The sequence below is a fragment of the Paralichthys olivaceus genome, chromosome 14 (genome assembly GCF_024713975.1).
Source record: "Paralichthys olivaceus isolate ysfri-2021 chromosome 14, ASM2471397v2, whole genome shotgun sequence".
NCBI classification, from domain to species: Eukaryota; Metazoa; Chordata; class Actinopteri; order Pleuronectiformes; family Paralichthyidae; genus Paralichthys; species Paralichthys olivaceus.
This window is the reverse complement of record NC_091106.1, coordinates 15,099,849-15,127,542: the sequence shown is the minus strand read 5'-3', so window position 1 is coordinate 15,127,542 and position 27,694 is coordinate 15,099,849. Positions and strand designations below refer to the sequence as shown.

General features: G+C 43.1%; 1 protein-coding gene across 1 annotated transcript in view; it reads left to right on the top strand.

Annotated features, from left to right (window-relative positions):
• Positions 1-27,694, top strand: part of lrmda (leucine rich melanocyte differentiation associated) — a 196,168-nt gene that overhangs the window by 147,488 nt on the left and 20,986 nt on the right. The window contains exon 6 of the mRNA XM_020091830.2: positions 23,250-23,334. Within this exon, the coding sequence (XP_019947389.1) occupies positions 23,250-23,334 (85 nt within the window). The remainder of the gene's footprint in view (positions 1-23,249; positions 23,335-27,694) is intronic.

Below are 27,694 nucleotides of genomic sequence, written 5' to 3'. Positions count from 1 at the left end.
TTAGGCCTTAATGCTGGTAAACACGAGTGGTGAGAAGACTGGCCTGTAATCGGGAGAGATGCGAAATCAGACACTGACAACTTGCAGCTTGTAATTACGGTGGTTTTGCTGACACATGGTGTAATTATGTTGCTTACTTTAGCAATGATCTGTTAAACCCTCAAGTTTTCCCGTTCATAATATCTGCGAAATAAATAGGAAAGTGGTTCTTTGCATGTTTGTCTGTCACAAGTGAAGGTCTAGAGCATGCATGGTTTGTCTACAGGGGAAACTGAGGTTCATGGAAAATTGTTAAAACCAATAATCACAGTGGGTGGTCTACCACTGGCTTTTTTACAGCATCCAGGTCTCCACCCAGTGAATTGCTTCCCAGTTTCATGTTTTTTTTGTAGCTTATTTCACTGCTTCAACCTTCTCCATTCATTTTTCTCTTCAGCAGATAACTTTATATACAACACTATAACCTATGTGTTCACCTTTGTGCAAATTGTGTGTATTTCTTCATCTTTTTTGTCTCTTTCAGCGAGGGGTTGAGACCGAATCAGCTGTTCACACAACCTCCTCACATGGCGGAAACACGCATGCACACACACACAGGCACACTTCTCAGACATGTACAAAAGCCCCAATTGCACGGTTGCAAACACACACTTTTGCACACGAAAACACACACGTAAAGAGGGGGCTGTGCCTCCAGGGGCCACGTCAGTTACCTGCTGACACACAGGCTAGTGATTGATGAGACGCCGGCGGCGCTGGAGTAGACTTTGTCAGCTGCTCATAATTTATACATCTGATCTCCATCAGAAGAAAAGACAGAGTGCCGCGTTGTGTATATGGAGATGAAAACACTGGGCTTGTTTAGGCAGCGGTGACAGGGTAGCTGCTAGCTGTTAGCCGTGGCGCGGAGTGAAAAACTCAGATTCCTATCTGTTTTCGCTTTCTCACCAGGTCCCTCTGTGGCCTGAACCTCCTCTCTCTGCCTGTGAAGACTCCTCCGTCTGTCTGTCAGTCATTCTCACTCACTTTCATTGCCCCGCTCTCCCTCTCTCATTCCCCCCCTCTCTCTTTGTGTCTCCCTCTCTTGTCTGTCTTGCTCTCTTGTGTCTCTATTTCTCCTCTGTGACCCCTTCTTGTCTCTCTCTCTCATTCTCTACCTCTCTCTATCGTCCTCCTCTTCTCTCGTCTATCTCCTTTGACATTCTCGGAGCAGACAGGCCCGAGCCTCTGCTGAAAGCTACTGGCTCTTCCTCCGTCCACTCACGGGGCGAAGGTCAGAACAGAGGCGAGGCGCGAGTTACAGAATAATTAGCACTGTCAGCACCATGTTGAAATCAATGATGGGATGTTGCTTAAGGGTGGGCCCGAGGATTTATTTTAGTCGAGTACGAGCAAGATTTATTTTGGAACGAACCCATTTGTGTTTTATATCTTTATTTAGGGCACAAGCACGGGCCTGAAATTGTGTGGAATTGGATTGTGGTTTGTCGGTACAACAATAACTAGGTGGATTATTAAAGAGTCAAATGTAGTGTCTCGATTTAGATGTTGTAACGATTACAGTTTTAATTTTTTCTGCTGTTCAAGCGGCGAAACAAAGAAAACATATCACTGATCCTGCGCCAGGCTCGTCAGCGGTAAACGAATCTGACTCCTATTGCCCTGTACACTCAGCGTTTGATATCGCCTCCTTGAGTGTGAAAAGAAAGTTTATCAACCCACGGAACTTCACCTCACTCTCCTCCAATTGTCTTTTTAGCTCGCTTTGTTCTCGCAAATTGTGTTCAGATGTTTTTAAGATTGTCAGTTAACTACTGCACCAGCAAAACAACTTTGATTCCATAACCCCTTCCCACTATTGATCTTGCCTCGTAGATAAAAGCGTTCTCTCTCTGAAATCATGCATTTTTCATTGTGGTATCAGTGGCAGCTTTTGCATTTGGCATCCCACTTAGCTTAAAGCTATACTCACAAATGCTGTCTGTTTTGCTCTATTGATTCACAGGGTTTGCATGCTGTATATTTGAGATATCAGTCCCTTGGTATCATTTTACTTTTTCTTTGATCAGCCTGATTGTTGTAAACAGCCACAAAGAGTCAAGCAAATTATACAAATGAATGTGTCTTGCTGATTACTATTGTGCTTTTCATTGAATATTCAATTTGAAATGTTTTTAGATAATTAAGAAAGTGTGTATACTAATTCAAATCCCCATGACTGCCCCAGCTACAGCAGCTGCTTTGGACAGTTATTTCTCCATGGATGCATCTGAATCTTATTACTTTTAGTCTAGAATGCTCACGCCATATTCTTCCTAGATATACAGCCAGACAGAGAACAAATGTCCAATGCTACCTTTCTCGCCAAATAGTGGTTGACATTGTGGTGCTGATGCTTGTCAGGTGTTAAACAACACTTTGGGCCAAGGACGGACAAATGAGAGAGTCCTTCTCTCTAATAGAATCTAAAAAAGATGAAAAATATAGTGCAGGAGGCAGGAAGGACTAGTCAAAGAGGTGACCATCAGCATCTCAGCGGCGTGGCTTGGCAGCCTCCAGCCTGCCATGGTGTAATTGGAGAGAAAACATATATGGGAGCAAATAACCCCCTGTCAGGGGCATTAAAAGGAGATGTTGTGATGACTGAGAGCCTCGCCAGCTGAGCACAGCAAAGTGGAGGGAAAGAATAAGGCCCATCAAACGGCTTGGTGCAGCCGTACATCCAAATATTCAAGGTAATTGTTGACCTGAAGCAGTATAGAGCATCCATGTTTGTTTGTCCCTTGAGAGCGAGAAACAGACATTTGTCACTATACTGTCACTGTTGTTCGCTGTCATCCTTTGATTGGTGTGATACGTCCGCTTTGATGAGTATAATTTGAAAATAGTAAAGGGTGACATTAACAGTGGAGATGCTCTGCCCACATTACTGCAGAGTGACATAAAGGTGGGCGATGGAAGCAGCGAGGAGAATATGATTCACCGTCAAAAAACAGAAATGAGCAGAGGAAATTTCATAACCTTAACAGATGGATGTTTTACTTTGTAAATTAACTATTTAAAATATATCTTAGTCCAGTAATGCTAAACAACAACACTTTATAACACTATGACATGCCTTTTAAAACAGTGTTATACACAACAAGTCGGTCCTTCCCAGGATGTGGATCAGGGGGCGTGTGGAGAGGCCTCTTTGCTGTCATTGAAACTTTCCTCCACCAGCCTTTGTTTGGAAACTAAATGTCTCTTCTAAACAAATTAGATTTTTGGCGTGGCTTATACGCAGGAAAAAATGACAGCTCTGTCGTGCTGACAGAATTTGCTCGTCTCCTCTGAACCTCCTCTGAACCTGCCTGACCCTGCCATTCAACTGAGTGTGTCAAAATGTTAATGAGGATCCCCCCTAAAGCGCTTGGAGGTTAAATAAAGTCTTCATAAGCTGTTGGTCGAAATTCAATAATTTATTTACTTGGCATGTTTCCATTTTCCCTGCCACTCTGCCTCAATTCTTGTTCCTATCTGGGGACAGGGCTTGTCTTGTTGTGTTTTGTTTAATTTTTTTTTGTGCACAGGCAGCTGTGCGGGAAGCTTTTGTCTGCGTGCTAGATTGCTGCTTTAGCTCCGTGGCCCCTCTCATTAATCATCCGGTCAGACTATTTATAATGTGGCAGCCAAGCCGCCACCTCAGTTGCCACTGGCTTTTGTCATCGTGGCACTCGGTTTAGTGGCAGGAGGAAGCCTAATTATTAACTGTTAAGATGACAGCCAGCGCTGTTCCGTCATCACGGCTGGCTGACAGTCAGACAGAATTGATAGCCCACTGAGCAGTGACAGCAGACTGTATGGCGTAATCTAGGTTTCTTGATCTTAAAAGTAAATTTTGACATTTATAAGTTTGTGAGAAGTCACAACCTTTGTCCTTCTTCAACTAATTTTTCCCCCCTGGTATAAAATTCCCTGATGAATAAAAGGGAAAATGTCAAATCCGTCTCCAAGTATCAAAACAACTGTCAGGTATTTGCATCGTATCAATTTAAAAGATTTTTAATTACATTTCATTGCTTTTTTCTAATTTTGTATGAAATGATTCTGGTGGATTCTGCCAGTCATGAAATCAGTTTTCTTATTAGGTATGTTTGTGGTGGATCCAGATATCAAAGTAGCATGAATAATTAAAACTGCTCCCTACTTTGCTACGCAATTCCATATCTGGCAAATCCAGGGAAGATGGTGCAGGACTTGGAAGTGTCAAAAGGATATAACATGTATCTTTTTTGTGTTGGTGGAGGAAAAAGAATTAGTGAAAGCCTCCTGGAGAATGACAGTCTTTGTTATTTGTCTTCTGACTCCTTAGCAGACAGCTATCAGGAAGAAAGAGAAGTCAGTGTGCACCACCGAGAAGAAAATATGTGAGTCAGACTTTCCCCTCCTCCCTCCATTTCTCGAAGCTTGAGATCCCCCTTCCAAAAAAATGAAAAGGATCAAGTTGCTGTCACTGTCACCGAACAAACATAAACTTTTCTGGCACCTAATAAATAGGCAGTGTGGCATTGTTCTCAAAGCCAGACAGGTGTGTCTGCCTCAGTGATGATGGATTCCATTATTCTGTATGGAAAGCCTGTTGGCTTTCTTGTCATATGTTGTCACACATCTCTCTCCTGAGAGGGAAAGGTTTGAAAGATGGCCAAAAGTAATTACACAGACGCTTCCCTGATGCTGCTGCCATGTGTTTTCTCCTGCTCATCACTACTAACAGTAGAAAAAAAATCTGTTACCCACAGCTATATTTCACGGGGGAGACGAGGAGTGCAGACATGCTGGTGCTCCGCTGCTCTTCTCGTTGTGTTGATTGCGAGCTCATTAACCCGTCAGCTTTATTTTTCCTGGCCATGAACACCAGCTTTGGGAAAGAGCCCTGGGCAGTTTTATTCATCACGAAGGTGGAGCAGCAGGCCCTGATCCGGGTTTGTGGTGATGACATTATTTGCACCTGAATGGCAGGTACATCAACATCTCCTTGTAAATATATCAAAAGAGAGACAGTGGCACCTTTGTTCTCCTCACAACCCACTTGGGTTGCTGACAGCCTGCTGATTGATATTATCATTCTTAATGTCAGTAAATAGTGCCGTGCCAGATAAAGAGTCAGTTTCCTCTTGGTGCTGAAGAGCTCATTTATCTTTCCGCAGCTTGCCCTGTTATATGCCGAAATTGGAGCCGGAAGTAGTCTTCCATTTCAGTCAGACAGGGATGTGTGTGTGTTTTTTGTCTTTCTTTTTTTTTTTCTTACCATCCTAATCTTCCCTCTCTGTCTCGCTTTCTCCCCTTGTCTCTGTCTTCCCGGTTATTTTGATTCTGAGTGAGTGAGACTTAACCAGGAGGGAAGATAGAGCTTAAGTCAGTTGTAATATGTTAGGACAACTCTTGATTAGATTCTGTCAGAGTGAGGTCTCCCTGTGTCTCTCCTGCTCATGTCTCCCCATCCTGGAACACTGGCTTAACAATGAACAGATATCAGGCCACTCAAGAGCCCTTCCATGAATTTGTTACCAAAATAAGACCCTTGTTAGAGCGATACTTCTTCAAAGGCCGAGCCACAAAATTATGTAATTGTGCCCCGTGTGCAGTTTTTTCTCGTGAACTTGTGTATTTAATGAGTTTTTTTGCAGAGGAAACATGCAGGAATATAAAATCCACTGAAAATAAGCCTTTCTACAGCCGCACACTGGCCACCAAAGGTCTCGGAGACATCACATTGAAAAGGTTAAACGCTGACAGTGAACAAGCCTAACATGGTGGGTACACAACCTCCACTGAACAGCAACAAATGATGACATTTGAAAAAAAAAAAAAAAGGGGAAAAAATGTAAGAGAAGTCCGTGTTCTGTTCAGGTTTTAGACAAGAATGAAAAGAGAACGGGTAAAAACAAGCCAGACGAGGCCGGTGCATCATGGTCGCATTTCTCTGTAAATACAACACACAACTGAATGCTTTGCTTTAAGTGTGCAATTCAAAGCAGCTATCTTCACGTTTTCTCCTTTCACCCCCTCCCCTCTTCAATCCTGTTACCCCCTACCCTTTGCCATTATGTTGACAGACAGCGCTGATGTCCTCTGAGCCGGTGATAGATACGTCATATCTCGGGGAGAGGCGGGTTTGTCCTCAGCGGGTGAATGCGCGGCTCCCTCATCCTCAAAGCAGACAGACGCACATGACACTTTTCGACACTCTCTCCCTGATAGCACTTTGGCATGGAGGCAGAATCAAAGGGGGCATCTCTCACATGCAATTAGAGCAGAAAATAAAGACGATAGAGTGTGAGGTACAAAGAAAAGCTGGGGATCAGAAGGCTGTAATGAAAGGTGATTAGAAGTGGAGGCACCAGCCAATGAGCTGCAGGGAGCTGGGGAAACAAACTCATCCTGTTAGGGCTCTTTATTGAAGACACTGTTAGACATTATCAAAGCTGATAATGACAGACAGCCACTGGCAGACTGGCATAATGCTGAATAGATCAATGTGTGTGTCTGTGCGTGCGTGCGTGCATGTGTGTCTGAGAAAACCTGTTTATTATGGTCTTTACTTGAGAGTTTAAATAAGATTTGTAAGTTTTGGCATAAGAAAGCTATGCTAAGTTATGAGCTGTTTTATTTGTAATAATAATAATATTTAGTAATAATAAACAGAGGAGTGCGGAGAAGTGCAATATTTCCTTCTAAAATAGCTTTGTCCCAGTTGCATTGCACATACTCATTGAAAACTAGTTTTGACCAGAAAAGTGCAAAGATTAAAAATCAATTTTGGGGGGTTTTATCTTAATTTATGCATCGTCCTCTAAAGTCTGTTCACTTTTCTTGTCACTTCTGACTGAGTGGCATTTTCCCTCCATCTCTCCATCCGTTGCTTGTCCATCCTCAGAAGCAGCCAGCCGCCCCGCTGCGTACTGAGTGAGTAAGTGATGGACGTTTGTTTCACCTCTCCCTGGCTAAACTGAAGGAAAGGAGGATCCACTCCTCTGTCTGCTATTGCCAGCTGTGACTGGTTGTCAGGGTTGGGAGCTGGTCCAGAGGACGCTAATGGTGCTGTCCGTCTCAGTCAAACTCCTCGAGGAGACACAGAGCTGCAAAGTTTGAGTGGAATTAAGCATCTGGTAAATGAGCAGAGGGGGAAAAGGACGTTAGTTTACAATAATTCCTTGTGGACCTAATACCTGTTGGATTAGGTATTGATTATCATACCAAAAGCAAATACCAAAACAAAAGAAATTGTCCCTGCGGAGGATCCCAGGAGTGTCCACAAACAAACAGACATTAATTCAATGCTTCAGTGACACAAAAGCACATTCAATCAAAGCACCAAATAACATCCTTGTCAAGCATCTCTTAAACAGTTATTTGGTACCTTAACAACAAGTTGCAGCTCCTGCCTATTCAGATTGTCAGCAGACATGACACACACGCTGTCTGGGAATGAGAGGTTTAGCGAAAAGAGGGCTGCGGGGGAGCGCTGTGGCGGCTCGAGAGTTTTAAGACCAACACTGCAGTTATTACGAGATGTCAGAAAATGTGCTTAATTGAAAATGATTAGGACTCACGTAAAAGCCGATCAAGTCAGGGTTTTGGGGGAGAAAGCGCAATTGTCCCTCATAATCCTGCCTGCCGCTGTTCTTTCATCTGGATGAAGAGATCAAAAAAGAAGGGATTTGTAAAGGCCAGACCTCCCTGCGCCACAGCCACTGAGCTCCGCTCCTCTCGCCAGCATTCACTCTCCTTTTCAAATGCACTTCCTCTCCCTCACTCAGTCCTTCTTCCTCCCTCTGTTTCCCTGGTGTTTTTCAGCGGTCACAAGATGTGTGGTGGTCAGACTTTTTGTTGTGATTGTTACGGTGGCGCTAGGAGCTCAACGCACTACAAGTAAAGAAAACACAAATTAAACAAACACGTGCAAATGGGGAAATGTCTTCATCACTTTGATTACATATGTGCAGCAACTCAACCGAATAATCAAATAAGGGATTAGCCAACTTTAACTGATGGAGAGTCATTAACCATGGCAACAACAAGCAAATTTGCTGTTATGTTGTGTTCCATGTGAGTATTTGTTTGTGTTGTGAATGTTTGGCTGTGTTCTGAGTAGTTGAGCATGTTAAGAAAATCTAGTAGTGTAATGAGTATTTGGCTGTAATGTGAGTTTTTGGTTGTGTTGTGAGTATTTTATTGAGTTGTGAGTATCTGGTTGTATTGTGAGTATTTGGCTGTAATGTGAGTTTTTGGTTGTGTTGTGAGTATTTTATTGAGTTGTGAGTATCTGGTTGTATTGTGAGTATTTGGCTGTAATGTGAGTATTTGGCTGTAATGTGATTATTTGTTTGTATTGTGAGTATTTAGCTGTGTTTTGAGTATTTTATTATTATATTGATGATATTTTCTCATCTTGCTTGTATTTGTCTATGTTTCTGTCTGTTTTTGTAAGTTGCAGTGCTTTGATCTCTCAGGGCCACCTTAAGTTTTTACTTTACGCTGCTGTTTCACGTTGTGCTTTGCATTTAGCCAGGAATCATGTGTGACCGTTTGTTTACAGATTGCACAGCGTTGCCCTGCATTATCGGACAAACACACACAGGCTACGGGTTGTACTTTCATTCTGCAGAGAAGAAAAGAACAAAATAAAGCAGTAGGATAGAAATCGGTCTGAAATGAAAGCTAGAGGGGCCTAGAGAGAGTCAAAGTGAGACACACTGAAACATTCACGGAATCAGCTGTGAGCTGAAGGGATCTGAATTTGGTGTGTGTGTATGGAGGGGGGGTACAGTGCCCTTATGGCCTCTCTTTGAAGTGAGGCACAGGCCGTATGTACAGGCCCCAGAGAGGGGCATGTCTACACCCGCCCATAGGCTGGCTGAAGGCAGCGGTCCGAGCAGAGCGCACAACACAGAGGGAAGAACGGAGCTTCCTCACTGAGCTGCTCTCTCTTCACACACTTTCCCTCATCCACAGCAGCGAGTTTGTTGAGAGGAAGCTCGCTCAGGGCAAAGAAACGCAGCGTACTTCATTTAGAATCTGCAGCGCTTCAAGGATGTATGCGATACAATTTGAGAGAGTGGATCTGTGGTTTGTTAAACAACCCAATGCCGTGATAAAGTTGTTATAAAAGATTTTCCACAAAACCTATATGAACCATGATAGCATTCGAGTTTCCCTCAGGAAGATCCGTAATGGCCTCCGCTATTTATCTTAAGATTGGTGTGAAATAAATTTCCCTCAAACAGCAACATGAGTGATGGGTGTTTAGTTTTAGTCTCAATAGTTATGTTTAAGTCAGTGGATGAAGAGGGGCCTTGTCCATTTCTGTTGAGTGCCACGCCATTAACCTCCAGCCCGATTAGTAGGACGGAAGAAAAACCCGGAGCAGATGATTTCCGTCACTGTAATGTCACACTGTTGTTCTCAGCTGTCGAGGCTGAGCCCATAGAGCACTCCCTGTAAACACACACGCACACTTTGATGGACCGTTCCCAGCCTGCGCGCCTGGCACTCGGCTCACGGGTTTGTGTGGGACACGTTGAGACGGTGTGAGGTCTCGTCTGGTCTAGCCTGGGCCACTCGTGCTCCGCTCTGGCCCCGGGGGAATGTTTGGCGTGAGATAAGGCTGTGTTTGAAGAGGAGCTCCAGATGCTCGTATATTACAGGTTGTCTTGTCATGGCGCAGATAAAGCCTCAGAGAAGCTCCTGTCGCCAGGCCGCACCACGCAGACATGCACACTCACAGGGGGAAGATAAATGTTTACAGGAGGCATCCGCCCTTCCACAGTGTCGTGCTGTGGACAGCAGAACTGTCAGAGCTCTGCCATTTTTAGGTCACGGCTCATGTCTGCAGCATCTAGATTTTGACAGCATGTTATAAGTTCCATATCACTTCTTATAAACATGCGAATATGTCTCCTTAGCTTTTACATACTTCCACAGTTTAATAAAAGATATTGTTATCTTTAACACATTCTGACAGATAGCACTGTTCTGGTAAATGTGAAAAAAAATGTTTGCATCTTTTGGTTTCTAAGATTTCAGAGCAGCGCAGCCCTTTTTTCCTCTGAGCCGATTGGCCTTCCAATGTCTTTCTGTGTCTTTTCACACTCTATAAAACAAATGTGTGGCTATAAGTTTAGTTCCTAAAGATGAGATTGTGAATTTGTCACACCGATAAAGATATAAAGTCCTGCAGTGGTGTTCTCTACCTGACTGTCACGCCTGCCTTCAGTTTATTAGGCCTGGAAATAGGTTTTACTGTAGGTCAGAGTAAAGCTGTGGTTTCAGTTTATGTTCAATTTACTATTGAAAAAGGCTCCGTCCAGGGACGTCTTCTACCCACTAAGTCCACAGACGTCTGTCTCCAGGTCAATGTGTCTGTATGTGGCTCGTCTGTCCCGTGAACTGTTTATCTTATCGGCTTTACACCTGGCATTAGTATTCTTAATGGTCTGATGAAGTGCATTGTTGAATTTGGAACAATTTGGACACATATCGTCAATATAAATACAATTGTAATAAACAGGCAAACAGCACCCTGCAGATATGTCTGTTTGTCTTAGTCATATCATCCGTTGCGGCTGCAACATCCATAGAATCACTTCCTCTCTAGCAAAGATGTAAACTTGGTTCTGAGGTTTGTATATATGAGCCATAAGTGAACAGTAATAAATGGAAATCTAAAAAAATAAATGAAAATTGATGAAAAACATTGACTATAAAATATGTGCAAAAAAAACTCTGGTTGATCAGAGGTCACATTTATAGCTTCAGAAAGAACAAAACATTTACAACCGACACTGCACTAGTTATGCTTATTTGGTTATTTCTTCCCATTATTTAATTTGGATAACCTGCCCATGCTTTGATTTGAAGCATCGCCATCACATCTCCTTATGGCAGTGACACTGTCCCTGCTTTCCATCCAACCGTGAATGAGGTTATTCCGCGCTAATAAGACAAGAGATAGTGGGTTTGCATTATGGGGGGACAGGTTTCCCTCTGTCATTAAGTCATGTGTTTGCTAAAGTGGAATGGTATATTGCTCGGCATAAAGCGCGGTGCGTCTTCATTTGTCAGGCTCGTAGAGCTGTGAGACAAACGATGTTCACAGTGTATGTCTGAGGGCCCTCTGAGACCACAGTTGAGCGGCTGCTCACTGGTGCGTTTCTCATGCTAATGTCATGGTCTCCCAGTCTATCTGTCACCCCATTACGCTAACATCATTATGCATAGGGGCCTGTCTCTGTCGTTGAAAAGAACAGAATCATTCCTGTCTCATTTTGAAGCAAATTGTTTGGGGAACATTTCTCTCTCTCTTTTTTTTTTTCTTCCAGTGGTAATGGCGGGCCAATCATTTTGCAAGGCTCCAGGTATGCAGATGAATGAAAAGCTATTTGAGCTGCTTGGTGAAAGGAGTTTTTGTATTATTCATGAAAGTGATGGTGTGTCTGAGAGAGAGAGTGTGTGCGTTTGTGTGTGTGTGTGTGTGTTCAGGCATATACACGTATGTTAAGGGACCAATGTGTTTCTACCAAACACACACATACATTCACACACAAGCCCAGTGTACATGACTTGTATAAGCATGTCTACATCAGCTGTTACACACACCCTGCAGAGTCATGCTTAATCTCTAATCGTGATAGATGTGATGTGTGAGGAGGAGCTGAAAGTTAATGAATACTTTGGAAAATTATTATGAATAATAAATGATTATTTATTGTATAATTTAATCCCACTGTCAATGAACATCCCTGATGGGCCTAAAGCAGAGTGAACTGCTTTCCTCCTTATTAACCTGGAATCTTTACATCTCACCCGGCACAGGTTCAAATCCAGGTTCGTCTCAATTTAAATCTCCTGGTCCTGCCACAAATCCCGATCTGTGCAGGTTCCTCGTGGCGGTGTGCAACTCTCCCGCATCCGTGCCGTCTCTCTCCGTGTGGCAGGCATGCTGTAGCTGTGCACCCACCTGCTAATTGAATAGCTTCAATCAGCTCGGCTAACTAAGCAGACAACCCTGGCTCCCTGTAATTGCCCTGGTGACGGTGCTTCGGCAAGGGAAATAAAAAAAAACCTTTCTGTGTCTGTGTCATCATTTGCACAACGTTATGAATAGGTTAATAAAATAAAATACTTTAATTATAGCTTAGTTGCCATATTGTTAATGGTGCCAGTGTGGCTCAATTGAATAATACAGTTTGTACTATTAATTATCTGAAAGTGAACTTGTTTAAATGATTTTTTACAGCCCCTTGATAAAATTACTGCTAGAGGCAATGTAATGATAGACAGACAAAGGCCATGCACGAATTATCATAAACTATTAGCTTGTTTCTAAAGGGTTTTATGTTAATCTTTTAGCGCTTAAGTACCCTGCAATTAACATATCAGGAGGAGCTGCCTTCCAGCTAGGCTTGCAAATTGAAGTGCTCAGATAAAAAGCTATTGAGATGAAACCCTGAAAGAGAAGAGGAGCTATCGCACTGAAGTGTGCTGGAATTTTTTTGCCCGTGTGCAGTTTTTGTGTGTGTGTTAGTGCAGTTTGTTTTTGTGTGTGTGAGAGACGGAGAGAGAGACTTTAAGAGCACAGAGACAAAGAATGAGTGAAAAAGAGAGCAAGATGCCGTGAGAGTCTGTGATAAAGGGTGTTTAACAATTCCATTATCTCTCATGGGTGATGACATGAGACGTCTCTTTCAGGCCTCTCTCCCTTTGTCTAATGCTGCGCCATGTGTTTGAGCTATAGGGGGAACGAGGGGCTCTCATTGGCTGCGATGGTGGCATCTGATGGAATGTGTTTACATATCGGGACGGTGGCTTGATATGTAAATACAGCGCGTTGAAAAAGGCTACGGGGAGATATGGTTCATTGTTTGGTCTTCACCGCCTGTGTTCTCTTTTATGCGTCACACAATTGTATCCACTGAACGAGCATCTTGTAAACCGCCCGTTGCCTTTGGTAGGTTAAACCCACAAAGGAGGCCCATGCTTTGGAAGATATGCATGTTTTATAGGGTAATTGGCAGCTTTGCTTTGGTCTGCACTCTTTGTTGTCGACACATAGCAGCTGACAGCATTTACATTTTCTACAGTTAAATGAAAATACCCACAACGCATCTTATGAGTTCAGTTTTTTGTCCTGCTCTCTTACTGTAGGAAACAGAGGAGGGTTATAATATTCTCAGTGTTGTTAGAATTTAATGTATTTTAATTGCATTTCCAGAATAATCGTTTTTGACATGGAAAGTCCTCATTTCAGTGTGTACGGTATGTGAACAATGAATTTTTAGACCATTGCTCATGACATGCTTTCTCGCACATATCAGTCCTTTCTCAGTAAAACCACATTGTCCATTGAGTCCTCTGATATTTTCCTCGATCACCCAAAGATAGATGACTCCGCTGAGGCCTTAATCTCATGTTAAAGATTTGTTGGCCTCTAGAAGTCAGGCCTTAGCATTGAGATGCCTCGTCTGATTTATATCCACAGGCATGGAGAGGCAGCCAAGTTCACTATCTGCAAAGCAGATGCTGCAGCAGTGCCCTTGTATTAGGCCTACACATTTCACCTGGAATAAAATGCCAGAGCGAGGTCATGTCCTCGAACTCCCTCTTCTTTGTCTCTCTCTGCCTTTTTCCCTCTTTTGTTTTTGACTTTTTTTCGAACAAGAACACTTAATAATCTTTCATGTAAATGATAACCTGACAAAAATACTGTGTGTGGGTTCTAACTGGGGGAAAAATCATTGGAAACAACACAGTTACACAGAGAGGTTTTAATTTTTTTTCATGGCTGGGTATGAGAGCAGAAAAATAAGGTCTGACCAAACTCCTGATGAACACTGCCTTTAAAACAAAATTCTTGTCTGTCAGCCCCATAATTTATGGGGCGGAGATTACAAAGCTACCGATACAATAAATTAAACTGATGGACAGAATTATGCCCAGTGCTTCCTGCTCTCCCCAATGACGCACACTAACTTAGCACCGCCTGACAATGAGTGTGATTTACCACCAGGCAAGAGTGGAGAAGGGAAAACATTCACAGGCAGAGGCACCCGGGCCTCGCTCTGGCCCGCAGCCTACTGAATAAAACCCAGCTTTAATTCACCCACAAACGTGTCGCCATTAAAAGACTAAGAATAGGGATTGCGGATCATAAATACTCGCTGATTTATTAGCTAACAACAAAGAGCATAAACCCGGCCAAGGAGAGGGAGACTGTTTGACAGAATGTTGTCAAGGAGAGACAGGGAGAGGAAAAACACACTCATTCTCTCGTTCTCAGTCGTAGACACTCTTCGCCAAATCTGACCGGGGACGCAGCCCAGCCCTATCTCCTGCAGCAGCGGCGTAGGAGCAGATGTGTCTGCTCTCTTCTCAATGTGTGACAGACAGAAAAGATAAACAGAGAGAAGAGCAGAGAGGGAGAGGAAGAGACGGAGGGAGGGAGGTAAAGAGGGAAGGAGCATGGCACTGGCTAATTTATCTTGCTGAGAGACAGATTAAAGAGAGAGGAGAGTGAAACAAAGTTCCACTGGCTTAATCAGTGGACAGCCTGCTAGCAGAAGACATGATAAATCAGAGTGGGCTCGGTCCAGGAGAAAGCCTTTGCTCCGGGAGGGAACAGGAGACGTCCTCGTCCAAACAGCAGTGTCTTTTACACCGACTCTTGTGAGCAGCAGCTTGTGAACTCGCCGTGTGTATACTTGCAATCGATACTCATTGCTATTGTTTGAGCAAACAGTGTTGTACAGTAGCCTTCTGCCTTTAGCTTTGTTCCACCCTGTTATTTTTAGTGGTTGGCGAACAGTTGTGCTTGTTGGTGCCGTGTAAACAGGACATGGAGGGCCTTGGCTTGTCTGTGCAGCCGCGTCCTTCTTTAGCTTCTTGTCTGACAAGGGGACGCACCTAAGGGCCTAACCCAGGAACAGGAAAAGGGGCTTAGATATCCCTGTGTCATTAGTTCACTGTGGGGTCACAGCTGGGCCACTCGGAGCGTGATTACACCCCTTGATTTATCTGCTTTGGAGCCCAAACACAGATAAATCTACAAGCTCATCCCGGCCGTGGGATCCTCATCGTCTGATAAACGGCCCAAGCTGCATAAACATCCACCAACAACCCACTACCCCCCCAAACACCCAACCTCGTACATTATGAATAATTCATTCAGATTGCAAGCTCTGTTAAATGTGTATATTTTGTATCTTAAATGGCAAAGGTGCTTCCATGATCTCCATCCAATCCTCCGTGCGTGTCTTTGATGAAATACTGCCGGGGCAGAGGTTGGCGTACATTTTGTTTTGTAGTTGTAAACTTTATTTCCTCGCCCCGGCTGTCGTCCTCTAGCATTTTCACATAAATATTCTTTATGCAAATATGTCGCGGGTTAGGCTGCGCCGCAGCTCCTGTGTAGATATTGGCCTGTCTGCGACTTTATGACAAAGTTTAAAATCATTCATTACAGTGACCCCTGCGGTAAATTCACTTAGTGGAAAATTGCCCCGCTCTCCTGTTTGGTGTGTAAATGTGATCACGAGTGCATTTTTAACCTAATTAATTGGCCGTTTCTGTTGACAAGAAATTTATGCAGTAATAATTTGCTCGAAATAGATGCAGAGTACAGGAAATGAGATATCCATCAGGGCGCTTGTGTTCCGCCAGCTGCACCGCGGCTAATATGAAAGTATTTCAGGCTGCTCAGACCCTGCTGTTTGCGCAGTCAAGATTATATATACCCACGATCCATTGCCTGCCTCAGAGGCGCTCATGGAGGTCTATGATAACAAAGACCATGTGATTTATGGCCTGCTGTGAAAGCAGAACTTGATGAGATTAAACAATTTCATAGCACGAGTGTTTCTCAGAGGGCCCTCTGATTTGTGGCAGCAACGCCGACAGTAAATCAGGTTTATATATCTGAAAGCATGCTCAGCAAAGAAGTGCAATTACTGTTTCAGACAGCTACTTTTTATTTAATTTTTATCCCTGGTTTGTCTTTTTTATTCCCGGCCTGTCACACAGCCACTCACCTTCATAAGTCCTTCTGAGGGACGGGTTGAAGAAGAGAGGAGGAGGAGGTGGAGGAGTCAAGGAGGAGAGTGAAAGAAGGCGTGGCATGGTGTGGGCCCTCTGCTATCTTTCCTCCACAGGTTATAGAGACACAACAACAACCATGGGGACAACGACAGCCACCAGCAGAAAAACACAGGAATCCATAGAGCAGGGGAGAGCGCTCCATTTTTAATGCATTGTTTGCCTGCTGCTCTGTCCCTGTCTGGCTAAATGAAGTAGGCAGAATGTAATTAGAGTGCTGGGCTTTGCTCCGTGCCATAAAGATGACATGGTGTAATGATACAGCTTACAGGCCCGCAGAGGGTTCTGTCTTGCTACGGAGGATCTGGGTCATTTGCCTGTGACTTATGATAGGTGTGGAATACGACAGTGTTATCATTGTGACGTGGCGCTCATGTGGGATGTGGATGGGGGGGTGTCTTGCGATAGGCTGTCAGGGATTGGTTGAGACGGATAGGGAGCATATTTATCATCTGTATTTACTGGTTGTCATGGAATATTTTCTATTGGAAATGATGAGAAATCCAATTTTCAGTAGTTTAATTATCATCTTCATGTTTGGAAAATTTCTAAATATGCAGTTCAAAAGTTCAAGATTTATAATAACAATGGTATACACATTAATGTACCAAACATATACCAAATAGAACAAATGAACAAAAAGTACCAATCAATAAACAAAAGTATTTTCTAGTACTTCTGTTTATTTGGCATTGAGCTAAAGTCAGAGTTATAAGTTCAGATCGTTGAAGCTGCATCTGGACTAATCAACTAATCAGTTTGTGTTTGTGCATAAATGTAACATTGAAGTACATATGCATTAGTGTTTCATGCATCCAAATAATATGAGGGCATATATATATGCACTTTTTAATGTGAACACATGCACAGATGCAAATGTCTGTGTTTTGAAGTTGTGGTTAAATGTTGTGTTTGTGTGTGTGTGTGTGTCGTTGGGTAAAGATGTGAGTTGTGCATCTGTCTGCATCATCCCATATCATCCCAGAAAACATCAAGAGAACTCATTATTTCGACACATCTCAGGTTTTTTTTTCTCTCCCTCTCTTTTTTTTCTTCCGTATGCCTTGAGTCAAAATTAGTTTTCATTCCCTCTGTGATCTAACTGACTGAAGGCGGCTCAAAGTAAAGAAAATCGCAGTCTTCATAGCGAGGCTGAGTCAAACACACACTTCACACAGCCGCAGTGTGAGTTAAGCATTGCTAAGTAACCTTCACATTTCACTCGTGTGAAGAGCTAATTTCCTTTAAGTTCACATGTCACTTTTTGTGGCTCCTTTTCTGGGTCCTCTTCAAATGTCTCTCGGCATCTAATTGCATAGGAAACATTCTAGACAAGCCGGCGTGACAGGCCCGCTCTCAGAGTCTTCAATTATTAAACATCCTACAGTCTAGAAAACAGCACTGACGTTAGTTACAGCCCTTACTCGGAACAGAAAACCTCATGATATGTCACACTCCTGAGGTGCTGTGGGTTTGTGTGTGTGTTTTGGGTTAAACAAGGGAAGATAAAAAATATTTCTTTTCACACAGAGTTAATAAGAACAAACACATAAGAAAGATTATCGTCACAGGTAGATCACAACATTCAGACCTTTTCTCCTGTTTTAGAAATAAGACATTACCTGTATTTATGAAAACATACAAAAGAATCACTTGTGTTTTGTGTGACGTTCGAATAAGACATTTAATCATAGTTTTACGCAAGATATGACATTCAGAGAATTTTTTTTCCAGTATCTGGAACCTGTACACATGGAAAGGTCAAACTAGACCAAAATAAGAAATAGCCTAGAGCTAATTGTACTGCGCACCTGTAATGTAGGCTTACATTTCCGCTTTGAATCACCTACACTTACTCTGCAAGGCAACCGAAGAAAAGGTCGACCAAGTTTTTTTGAATTTCAACCCAAAAACAAACACAGCCTTATTACCATCTATGAGTCATCGCCATGGATGATTAACGTCCGGCAGCACTCAACCTTTGCCTGTCTGACGCTGAGCTGTACACAAAACGCTGGCGCCCCCCCCACCCCCCAATACCCCGAGCTAAACATCAGAACGGTTGCTCTTGTGATCAGTGATCATATGATACATTTATTCAGAGCAAGTTCATTGGAGTAGAACTGGTAAATCATTAAACACACGCTCGGCAGTCTTCCTGCTGAGCAAAAGACCACTGCACTACCCACAAGTGTAGACGTTACATACACACTGCCATTAGAAGAGAAAATTAGGACTTTTCATGCACACAACAGCAATTTAAAAACACAATAATATTTCTTGCTGCTCCTTTAAACACAATCATACAATTTAGGCAAAGACTATTGATTTTTAATTTATATATCACTGTTTTACCTTTTGACTGTACCAGTTAAAACACTTTTACTTCAAATCAGTTTTTCTAGCATTATAGTAATTATCAAATATAGAATTTGTGTGTATTATGCACCATATTAGGCGTCTGTTTGAAAACACAAAAGTCGTGTGTTTACATATAAATTACAGTTCATTCATTACATGAATCAGAGCATTTCTTGTTTCATCGCTGCCATTACATGTCGCAAGCCGCTGCAAGCTTGTACTGCTTATTTGTTTTTTTTTTTCTCCGTTGTTTATTTCTTAAAGTGCTGCTATTGTTTTCGCAACTCTCGGAACTTCAGAAGCGCGAGACATGAATCATAAAAAATTCCATCTAGTGAAGAGATAAACGTGTCATGCCAGCATTAAGTGTTGACTCAAATAAGTTCACAAGTTGTGTCTCCTCTGATCTCTAACATGATCAGAAAGCAGCACCAGTTTACAGAGACAAGACATGAAAAAAAAGTTGCATGCACAGACACAAAAGAAATATTTTGATATAGACCCAAAGAGAAAACATATCAAAAGACATTTTTATACATGTCTTTTGCGAGCACAAAAAAGCAGAAATGGTGTCAAGAGAAAACAAAACAGAAGGCTTGTTTCTTCCAACAATTGCTTTAAGCTACAAAAATCTCCTTGAGTCCCTAGCTTCCCCTCAATGTCAGCCCTCCTCCTCCTCCTCTCTCTCCTCTTCGTTTCTCTCTTCCCCCCTTCTCCCCTCTCCGAGGCAGGACAGGACCCTCTTTGCACCCTGATAGGTTGCCGGCTGATGCTTAGCAACAACATTCCTGTGCCCTAAGTAGCAGTAAGCCTCTGGCTGAACTCTTTGATGTGGCTGTCAGGCCACATTTATTTCCTTTTAGCACTTTGTCTACATGTCCAGATGTATAAGGAGATAAAAAGGGCTGGTGTTTACACTGGTCTCCCTCTGTAGCACGGCTGTAATTAGATTGTATTGCTGGTCAGTCTTAAGGAGGGAGTTGAGGTGAGGCGAGGCAGGAACCAGCTGTGTCAGGATGAGCTGGCAGGGGTCAGACCTCAGAGCCCACGCTGCAGTGTGCGCACAGCAAAGTCCAAAATATTTTGTATATTTTGGCTTCCAACATCATAATCACATCATAATTCTGGGGAAATCTTTGCACATCCGTTGCTGTGGTGTAGTTTAATAGAAAAACCACAAAGCTACAGCCCAGCTTGGCAAAAACTTGGTAAACTTTGTTGCAGCTCCATCTGTAAAAGAAACTCACCTAGATATACGTCAACCTTCCCAGACTCGCTTTTTGGTAGCTCACATTTTCAGGAACCCCACTGTGGAGGTGGGCATGTGCTCCATGTGGCTCTCTCAGTGTTTTGCTTTTCTTCGTCTTTTCATCCCACCCCTGCCTCTCTCTTCCTGCTGCCCCCCCCCCCCCCCCCCTCATGGCGATATGTTGGAACTAATAATCACTATTGCCTCTGGGTTTATCAGCATTTATTCGCATAACAACACAGAGAAGGATAAGACAGACAGCTCCGGTGTGATGTATGATCCTGTACGGGAATCATCTTTCATAATGACATCCAACTGAGCTTCCTCTCTCTGCCACCTCCCATTTTTCTGTCTCTCCCTCTCACACAGACACACTCTTCTTTCTTTTTTCATTTCTCTCTCTTTCTCTTTTCACTTCCCTCTGTCCACCCTGTATGATCACAGGATCGCTCCGTAGCCTGTAAATTTGTGCTGCATTATCATAAGCTGCGGCGATAACTCACACTGCACAGAGACAATAATGATGTGAACACTCAGCATATGCCCCGGGCCCAGCAAATTAAAACAATGCTCAGCTTGATGAGCAGACTAATCTGGACAGCAGAGAGAAGCTCAAAGAGGTAGGGGGGTGGAGGAGGGCGGAAACAGGGGGTCCAGGAGCATCTTGAATAGATGACACAGTAGCACCTCCCTCTGTTCAGTGTAGGTACGACTGGAGAAAACAAGAGAGGGACACAGAAAGAAAGGATGCAGAGGCAAACGCAGACGAAGGAGATATAACAACATTACAACACAATAACTAGGTTTTCTTTTGTTCTGCAGTGAAGTAAATTCTTTAAATTTGTATTATTAGATGCACCACAAGCTCCCAAAATGTCATATTTCTACTCTACGTCCTCAGTAATGTAATTTACTATTCTAATAATTCACAACGTGGCCTCATCACATATGTCTGTCGTATTTTAAAGCGAGGACTTGGCGCAGAGATCTCACTCTCTTCTGTAAAACATTAGAATAATAAAAGTCGCCATTCCATTGGTCCTCTGAAAGCAAGAGATAATCCTAACGCTCTCCTTTATTTGTTCCACATGCTTTCTTCCCACAAGCATTGCTGCTGTCTCTTCCCTCTGGATGGGTCATTGGCTAAAGTGAAAGAGTGCAGATGTGGAGGAAAAAAAGGGAGGATCAGGACACGGGGAGCCAGCTGATTGATGTTCCGTGGGTGGGGTAAAATGCTCGTGCTGTGTGACAACCACAGATGGTGAATGGGTCGGGTGTTTGATCAGCGGGCATGATACAGAGGAGGTGAAGTGGTCATATCATGCATCACACAGGGACTGGGTGGGTGGTGGTACTGAAAGCGAAGGTGAATGACGTCCCATGGGACCAAACCCAGGCTCTATCTAGGATAAAGCTAACCCCAGCAGTCCTCCCTCTTCCTTTCTCCAGGACCCTTCTAACACAGTCTGTGGGTGGTGCTGTTAATAATGTGGCAACTAGGAAGATTAATTGTGGACAAGCAGCAGGATTAGAAGGGGCCTTTTGGGGCCAAGCATGCCTGAAGAGGCCCAGGCTTGTGATCTTTCAAGCAGACCAGGAAATGAGGCAAGCAGGGGCGTAACTCGACAGTGGCTCAGAGGAGCTCGAGCAAATAGAGGAGGTTTCACATTTATTTTCTTAATGCCCGACTGGCTCCGTCAGCTCATAATTGTCATTGATCGACAATTTTTGTGTTCAATGTGAACACCAATATCAATTATACCCACAGAAGCAATTGGCAAAATGTAAATTACGCCATTTTCAGACATGAACTCCGGAAAATGTACAGAAGATTGGGTCCAGACTTTTTCCTGACTCCACCTTTTAAATATAAAGTTGCATTAGATGCTCAGCAAGAGTCTTCTATGGCATCTCTTTCTCTTATATTTGTAACCTTTTTATTCTTTTTAGGTTTTGCCTCTATCAAACATCAACGTGGTCATGGTGAATCCTCTGGACAATATGCTTCTGCTTTCTCACATGGGCTCACTCGGACATTCTCCAATTTTTAACTAGGGGGCTGACAGGAACAGCTATAGAGACTTATTGGGAGCAAGTGTCGTGGACATTTGGGTTCTCACTTTCAACAGCTTAGGAAAATTTCAGTGCAGAATGTTTTCTTTTCAGATAGGATAATTACTTGTAAATAGCATGGGTGGTGATATTTGTGGTTCTGGATCTCTCATTGGTTCACTCCAGTGTCCACATTACATTACAGGTATGAACCTGATTGTTTTTCCTCAAATGGGAGGTGGCAGTTTTTTCCTGAGGACAGTATGTTCTTATTTTAGGTTGCTTTACTTCTTGTATTACATATTACATACAAGTGCAGCTCACAAGCAGCAAGTGATCTGTGATATTTGTAACAGGTTTCAGCCGCTCCAGAGGCTGAGAGCAGCAGGTCTGCTGTCAAAACAATATTCCTACTCCAAGCCGTTTCTCTCAAAGCATGATCCTCCAGCGTGTACGCAGTGAGTTCTCAGAATAGGCTTCTTTCGCCATTTTTCTCATGCGGCGTAATACGAGACACATGCTGGCCAGACCTTAATGCCTTTTAGAGATTCTATCTGAGAGCATATTATGTGATCATTTCCAATTCACTGTGCTCTCTTTGCCCCATGAAGAATATGGTTCCATTTAACGGCGCAGGCCACTCGATTTCTCAAGGTTATGCATGGGCATGTAGAGGAACAACAATAAAAGTGGGAAAAATGCCGCTCCAAACCGTCTCTAATATGTATTTGTCAGTTGAGTTTCTTGCCATGATTAAAGGCCCAGTGAATTCCTTCCTGCAGGAAAGGAAAGTATTTCTGCAAAGGCATCAGATATCGCTGTGTCATGATAAACTGCTTGCTCCGCTAGCTAAAAGGCTACGGAAAGGAAGAGAATGTTCTGGACCTTGAAAGTGCATAGAAGAACAACAACCCAAGAAACTCTTGACCTCTTTGGAAGCACACTCTGCAGATTTGTGCCTGTTTTCTCTTTGTGGCACTTGTTTAACCCCAACCTCTGACTTAGCTCACGACCAGTGGCTCTGACGAGTTGCACAGCCAAGAAACTCTGCACATACGTACCTCATGTTTCTATAATGTGACAATAAATGAGCAAGCCAATGAAATAGGGATCATGTTTGTTCTGTGAAGAGTGAGTGACGTGTACCCTCTAGTTGACCGCTGCTGGAGGTCATGGCTGAGTGAAGGTTAAGACCTCTCCTCCCTAACCAGGTGGTAGATCAGACCATCAATGCCTGGAGTGACACGTGATAAGTAATAAAACATGACCTGCCACATTATGTCATAAAACAGGAGCAGCGTTTCCAACAGATCCTGCGTCCCTCCCAAAGGATTTATGGCACTCACAGACAGTGATATTTCTCTATATATTATGATATTTTGAAACGTGTCAAATCTTTTTTTCCCCCCCCTTCTCCCAACATTCATTCCATTTGTGTGTCTCCTTTCTCTTATAGCCGCCTAATGAGTCTAGATCTGAGAGTCACCCGGCACCCTACACTCCTCTGCCCCGAGGGTCCAGAGATGCCAAGAACCACAAAGGTAAGAAAAACAGAAAGGAAATGCATAACCTTTTCAATCAGGTGGCTTGTGCACACATCTTTACAGATATTCTTCAAAATAAACAAGCAGAAAGATATATAGTCGTATCGGCCCATGGATTATGCAAATACAAGTCATAACCCAAACATCTGCAGAGAGTGGGAATTTATTGAACTGGAGCCTGAGTCGAAGTTGTGTTATCTATTCTCACTGATCTCATCTCCTCTGTGTGATGTGTTGATAGTGAGAATAAATCTCAGTAATCTAGGTTAACTCTGATCTGAATGTATGCGTGGGAGCACACAGTTCATATACATGATGAGGCATCCTTGATCTGTTGATACGAGACATTGATTAGGCCTCATATTGACCCAGTGCAGCGAGTTGATGTAATTGTGCTGCAACTTCTTAACATCAAACACTGCACTCAAGGAGGAATTCATCACGTTCATTAAAAATATACAGTGTTCTAAATTAACTGTGAAGGCCCCCCTGCTGCATTTGTTGGAGATTCACAACTGAGATTTTAATAACAATCTCTGCCATTCCATTTCAGATTACTTTTATGTCCTTGGACTTCCAAAATATACTAGTATTATAAAAATATAACATTGGAATTCCATTAGAAATTTAAATTAATAAAGATTATTTAACACAAACACAGAACAGGTCACCTAATATGACATATTACGTAATTCTATCTATTTATTAAGCAGGATCTGATGTATCCTGTATGGAGGAGCTGTATGAGAATCCATAAGTGCTAGTCAGTTGCTACAGACATTTTCTGGTACTTGTCCTGCAAGCAGATAAAATGTCTGGAAATGTCCTAGTGAAGCCAAGAAGAAATACAGCAGGAAAACTCACAGCAAGTGAGTGGGCGTGTTGATGACATTTCTAAAATGTGACTGACGCAGAACAGAAAAATAAAGAATACAAATATCTCAGGTGTCCCACACGTAGAAGACATTGCCGAAGATGTCAACTTGGAAAGACAACGAGGGCTTCGGTGCGGCCGGATTTCCACAGTTATGTCCTGCCTTCTGCCTGTTAATGTGTCTGACCTGGACAATCTCCTGCTGCGTTCTCTATATATAAAAGGCAAATTCCATAAAATGTATGCACACAATTTTTGTGAAACTGAGTTCATGTCTGAAAACAAAATAAGTCTGAATCACCATCCCCACTGATATTTATGCTTGAGCCATTTATTACATGTCTTCACAGTGCAAAACACTTTGGTATGTTGACCACCACTGTGGTAGTACACCTGCTCATCAGTTAGCGTATCCAGTCGTGTTGCTTCAGTTTGTAATGCCAAGGACAGATCTGTGTCATGAAAGCGTGGCCGGTGGCAGCTCTCACCGGATTTAAGGACATGAAGGAGCTCTGTGCTTTGACAAAATCCGACCTGGCTAAGAACAGTCCATTTAAAAGTGAGGGGATCTGACACATGAAATATTTTCCCATTCCTCTCAGATCTGAGCAACAGTGACAGTCTCCATTTGTTATTTTTATGAAGCAACACTGCACTCTTAGATAACACAGCCCTCATCTTTGCCCTTCACATCCTCTTCATGTCCCCGCCTCCATCCCTTACCCCCACCCTTTGTTTTTATTTTCCTTTATTTACACTTCTTAAACATACTTGAGTTTCCTGTGTGTGGGAGATGGTCACAGTGCCTCCTCATTCACAGAGAACAAAGCTGTAGCACAGCGGTGCTACGACAAACACATTTTTCAGACAGTAATTCCAAACAACTGATTGTTTGGTGAGTTAAATTCAGGATATGAACAATACGGGTGGAACAATGTGGTGCACGATTTTGTGGAGTTCAATGCAGCACTCTGGTTTCAAAGTGCACGGTGAATTGAAACAATTCACAACACGTTTTCTTCAACATCTGCCGTAAATGTGAAGCGTGTTGGTGAAGCTGTAAATCCTGTTTTTGTCATCATGGCTTGTTTCTTTCTGTCCTGTAAAGTAAAGCTATTGTTTTGGGTTAAAGGAGAAACCAAGAGCAACAAAGTTCCTTGGTGGAAACAATACTCAAATATGACATTTCACATAATATAGAATTAGATTATTGCAAAGCATCACAACCTTAGTAAGCAGTGAAAGTGCTTAGTTTTAAAGTTTTAAATATGGGTAAACCCGCTAAAAAAAGATACGTTTCTCTTACTGTATTTCTTTATTTTTTTTATCTGTGCATCGCAAACAAGCTGAAAACAGGAGTTCTCTCATCTCGTTGTTTTGCCAAATTCGTACCGTTAGCTGGGTTTCACATTTCCATCACTGCCATTAGGGGCCAGAGCTGATTAAAACCCATATCTTTGTCCATGGTGTAAATGTTGATTGTATATTTTCCCATTGCAGACAAAAGCCATATGTTTGTGGGTGTTAGTGGGTTTTTTGACCAGTGAAAACGGTCCTTAATTAATAAATTATGATATGTGATTGTGCCAGTAGTCGTTTTAAGGGGTAATGAAGTGGCCTTTGTTAATGCGGGTACAAGAAAGGCTCTGTAGTTTTATCCCAACTCCTGCAGTAGCAGTCAGATCAGCAGCTGTCTGCTGCACAGAAAGAACCTCCCTTTCCTCCCCTCAGCCCTCTGTAGCAACCCTCTTCAACATGTCACCTGTGTGCAAGCCCCAGAGCCCGGGTGCCAGAGGTAATTACAGCAGCGAGGAGCTCCCATAGGAGGCCAGTGCTGGCAGTTCACTGCCCAGGGAGAGAAGGGTGGAAACCAAGGACAGAACTCCAGGATAAGCTCCTTGTCTTGGCTGGTGGAGGAGTCAACCTGGAGGAGACAGAGCAAACAAGAGCAGGAGGGAGAGGAGGGAGGAGGGCAGAGACGTGTGCTGTTGTGTTGTAGTGAAATCTAAACCAAGATACCATAGCCAAGATCTGACAATGGATAGATGGATGGAACAAGAAGGGGGAGATGAAGGAGGGAGGGAGAAGAGTAGCATTAGCCAGTGAAAGAAGATGAGACTTAAAAATAAGAGAGGGCTAGTAAAGGAGGGTGGTGGGGGCTGCAGTGTGTCTTGGTGAAGGCGTGACACAGAGTGGAGTGGAGTATATAGTCTGGCAGAGGGGCCTGAGGATCCTCCACTACTGTCACCTTGGCTCTAACTCTCAGTGCTGGTCCAACTGTCAACTCAACTCTAAATCTAACAGTCCAAAATGGAGTCCCGGCCTAAAGTACTGTGTGTCTCCATAAAGACGAGGCCTGTATCACACCACAGAGCCACAGCTAGTGACTTATCCTTGTACCTGAGCATAACGACTTATAATTCCAGCATGCATATAGCAGCGTGCTGGGTTATTTATTACCAGCTTGTCATTTTCCCTGGGATGACACATTTTGAAGTAAGATTCACAAGTTTATTTCATAGATCTAATTATAACTGTAGTTCAGACGAAATGGGGGGAAAAAGAAGATGCTTCAGACTTGATTGATATATCCATGTGCACAGAGATTTTAATGAAACATCTTTCATTTCCTCTGTATATTTCAATAAATATGCCAGGCACTAGTAACAGGTATCAGATTAAATTTGAGTAGGCCATCCCTCAGCCGTGACAGCCGTAAATGAAAGGGATATCTTTGTACAAGCAGAGTAAACAGACGAGGAAGAATGCCTGAAATCTGCCTTACAGTGTGAGCCCTGGGCCTTTTTAATGTTGTTGTTCTGGGCCTGCTTCCAGCTACTTTGTATGTATGTATCTTAAATGGTGCACAACTGTTATCAAACTCCCTGGAGGAAAGCGGTCTTCAAAGCAAAAAAAATGCAACCTTCCTGACGACACCCATGGGGCGCCTCACATTTGTTTGGCGGTTCTCTTTCATTATATGTTGGGGTGATCTGCACCGCAACTCCTGCTGCACTCCCCCACCCTCGAGCTCCCCCGGCCCCCTAAAATTGAGCAACGGGAACGGATCCAGACTAAGAGTAAACTGTTTTACAGTTGCTGCACAACAAATAAACAAACATCTGGAAGCATTCAGAGCAGCCCATTAGAAGGGCTCTGGGCTTTGCCAAAAAGGGGTAAATGATGAGGAATGGGCTGTCGAGAGGCTGGTGGAGACAGGGGAGAGGCCAGATGACGGAGCTGTGGGTGCTAAGCACTGCCTTTTAGAGCTCAGCTGGGCTCAAAGAGATCTACACCTGCTGCTATCTCCTCCGCCCCTCCTCTCCTCCGCCAGACATCTGGATGGGATACATGACTAATGGATGACTAAACTGCAAGTGTTGAAACTTAGCTGTTGTCATTATGAAGGGAAAGGTTGTTGGTTTGACTGATGACTTAATGTTCTTTGCACAGCGCTCTCAGTAAAACTAAAAGTGAGTTTGA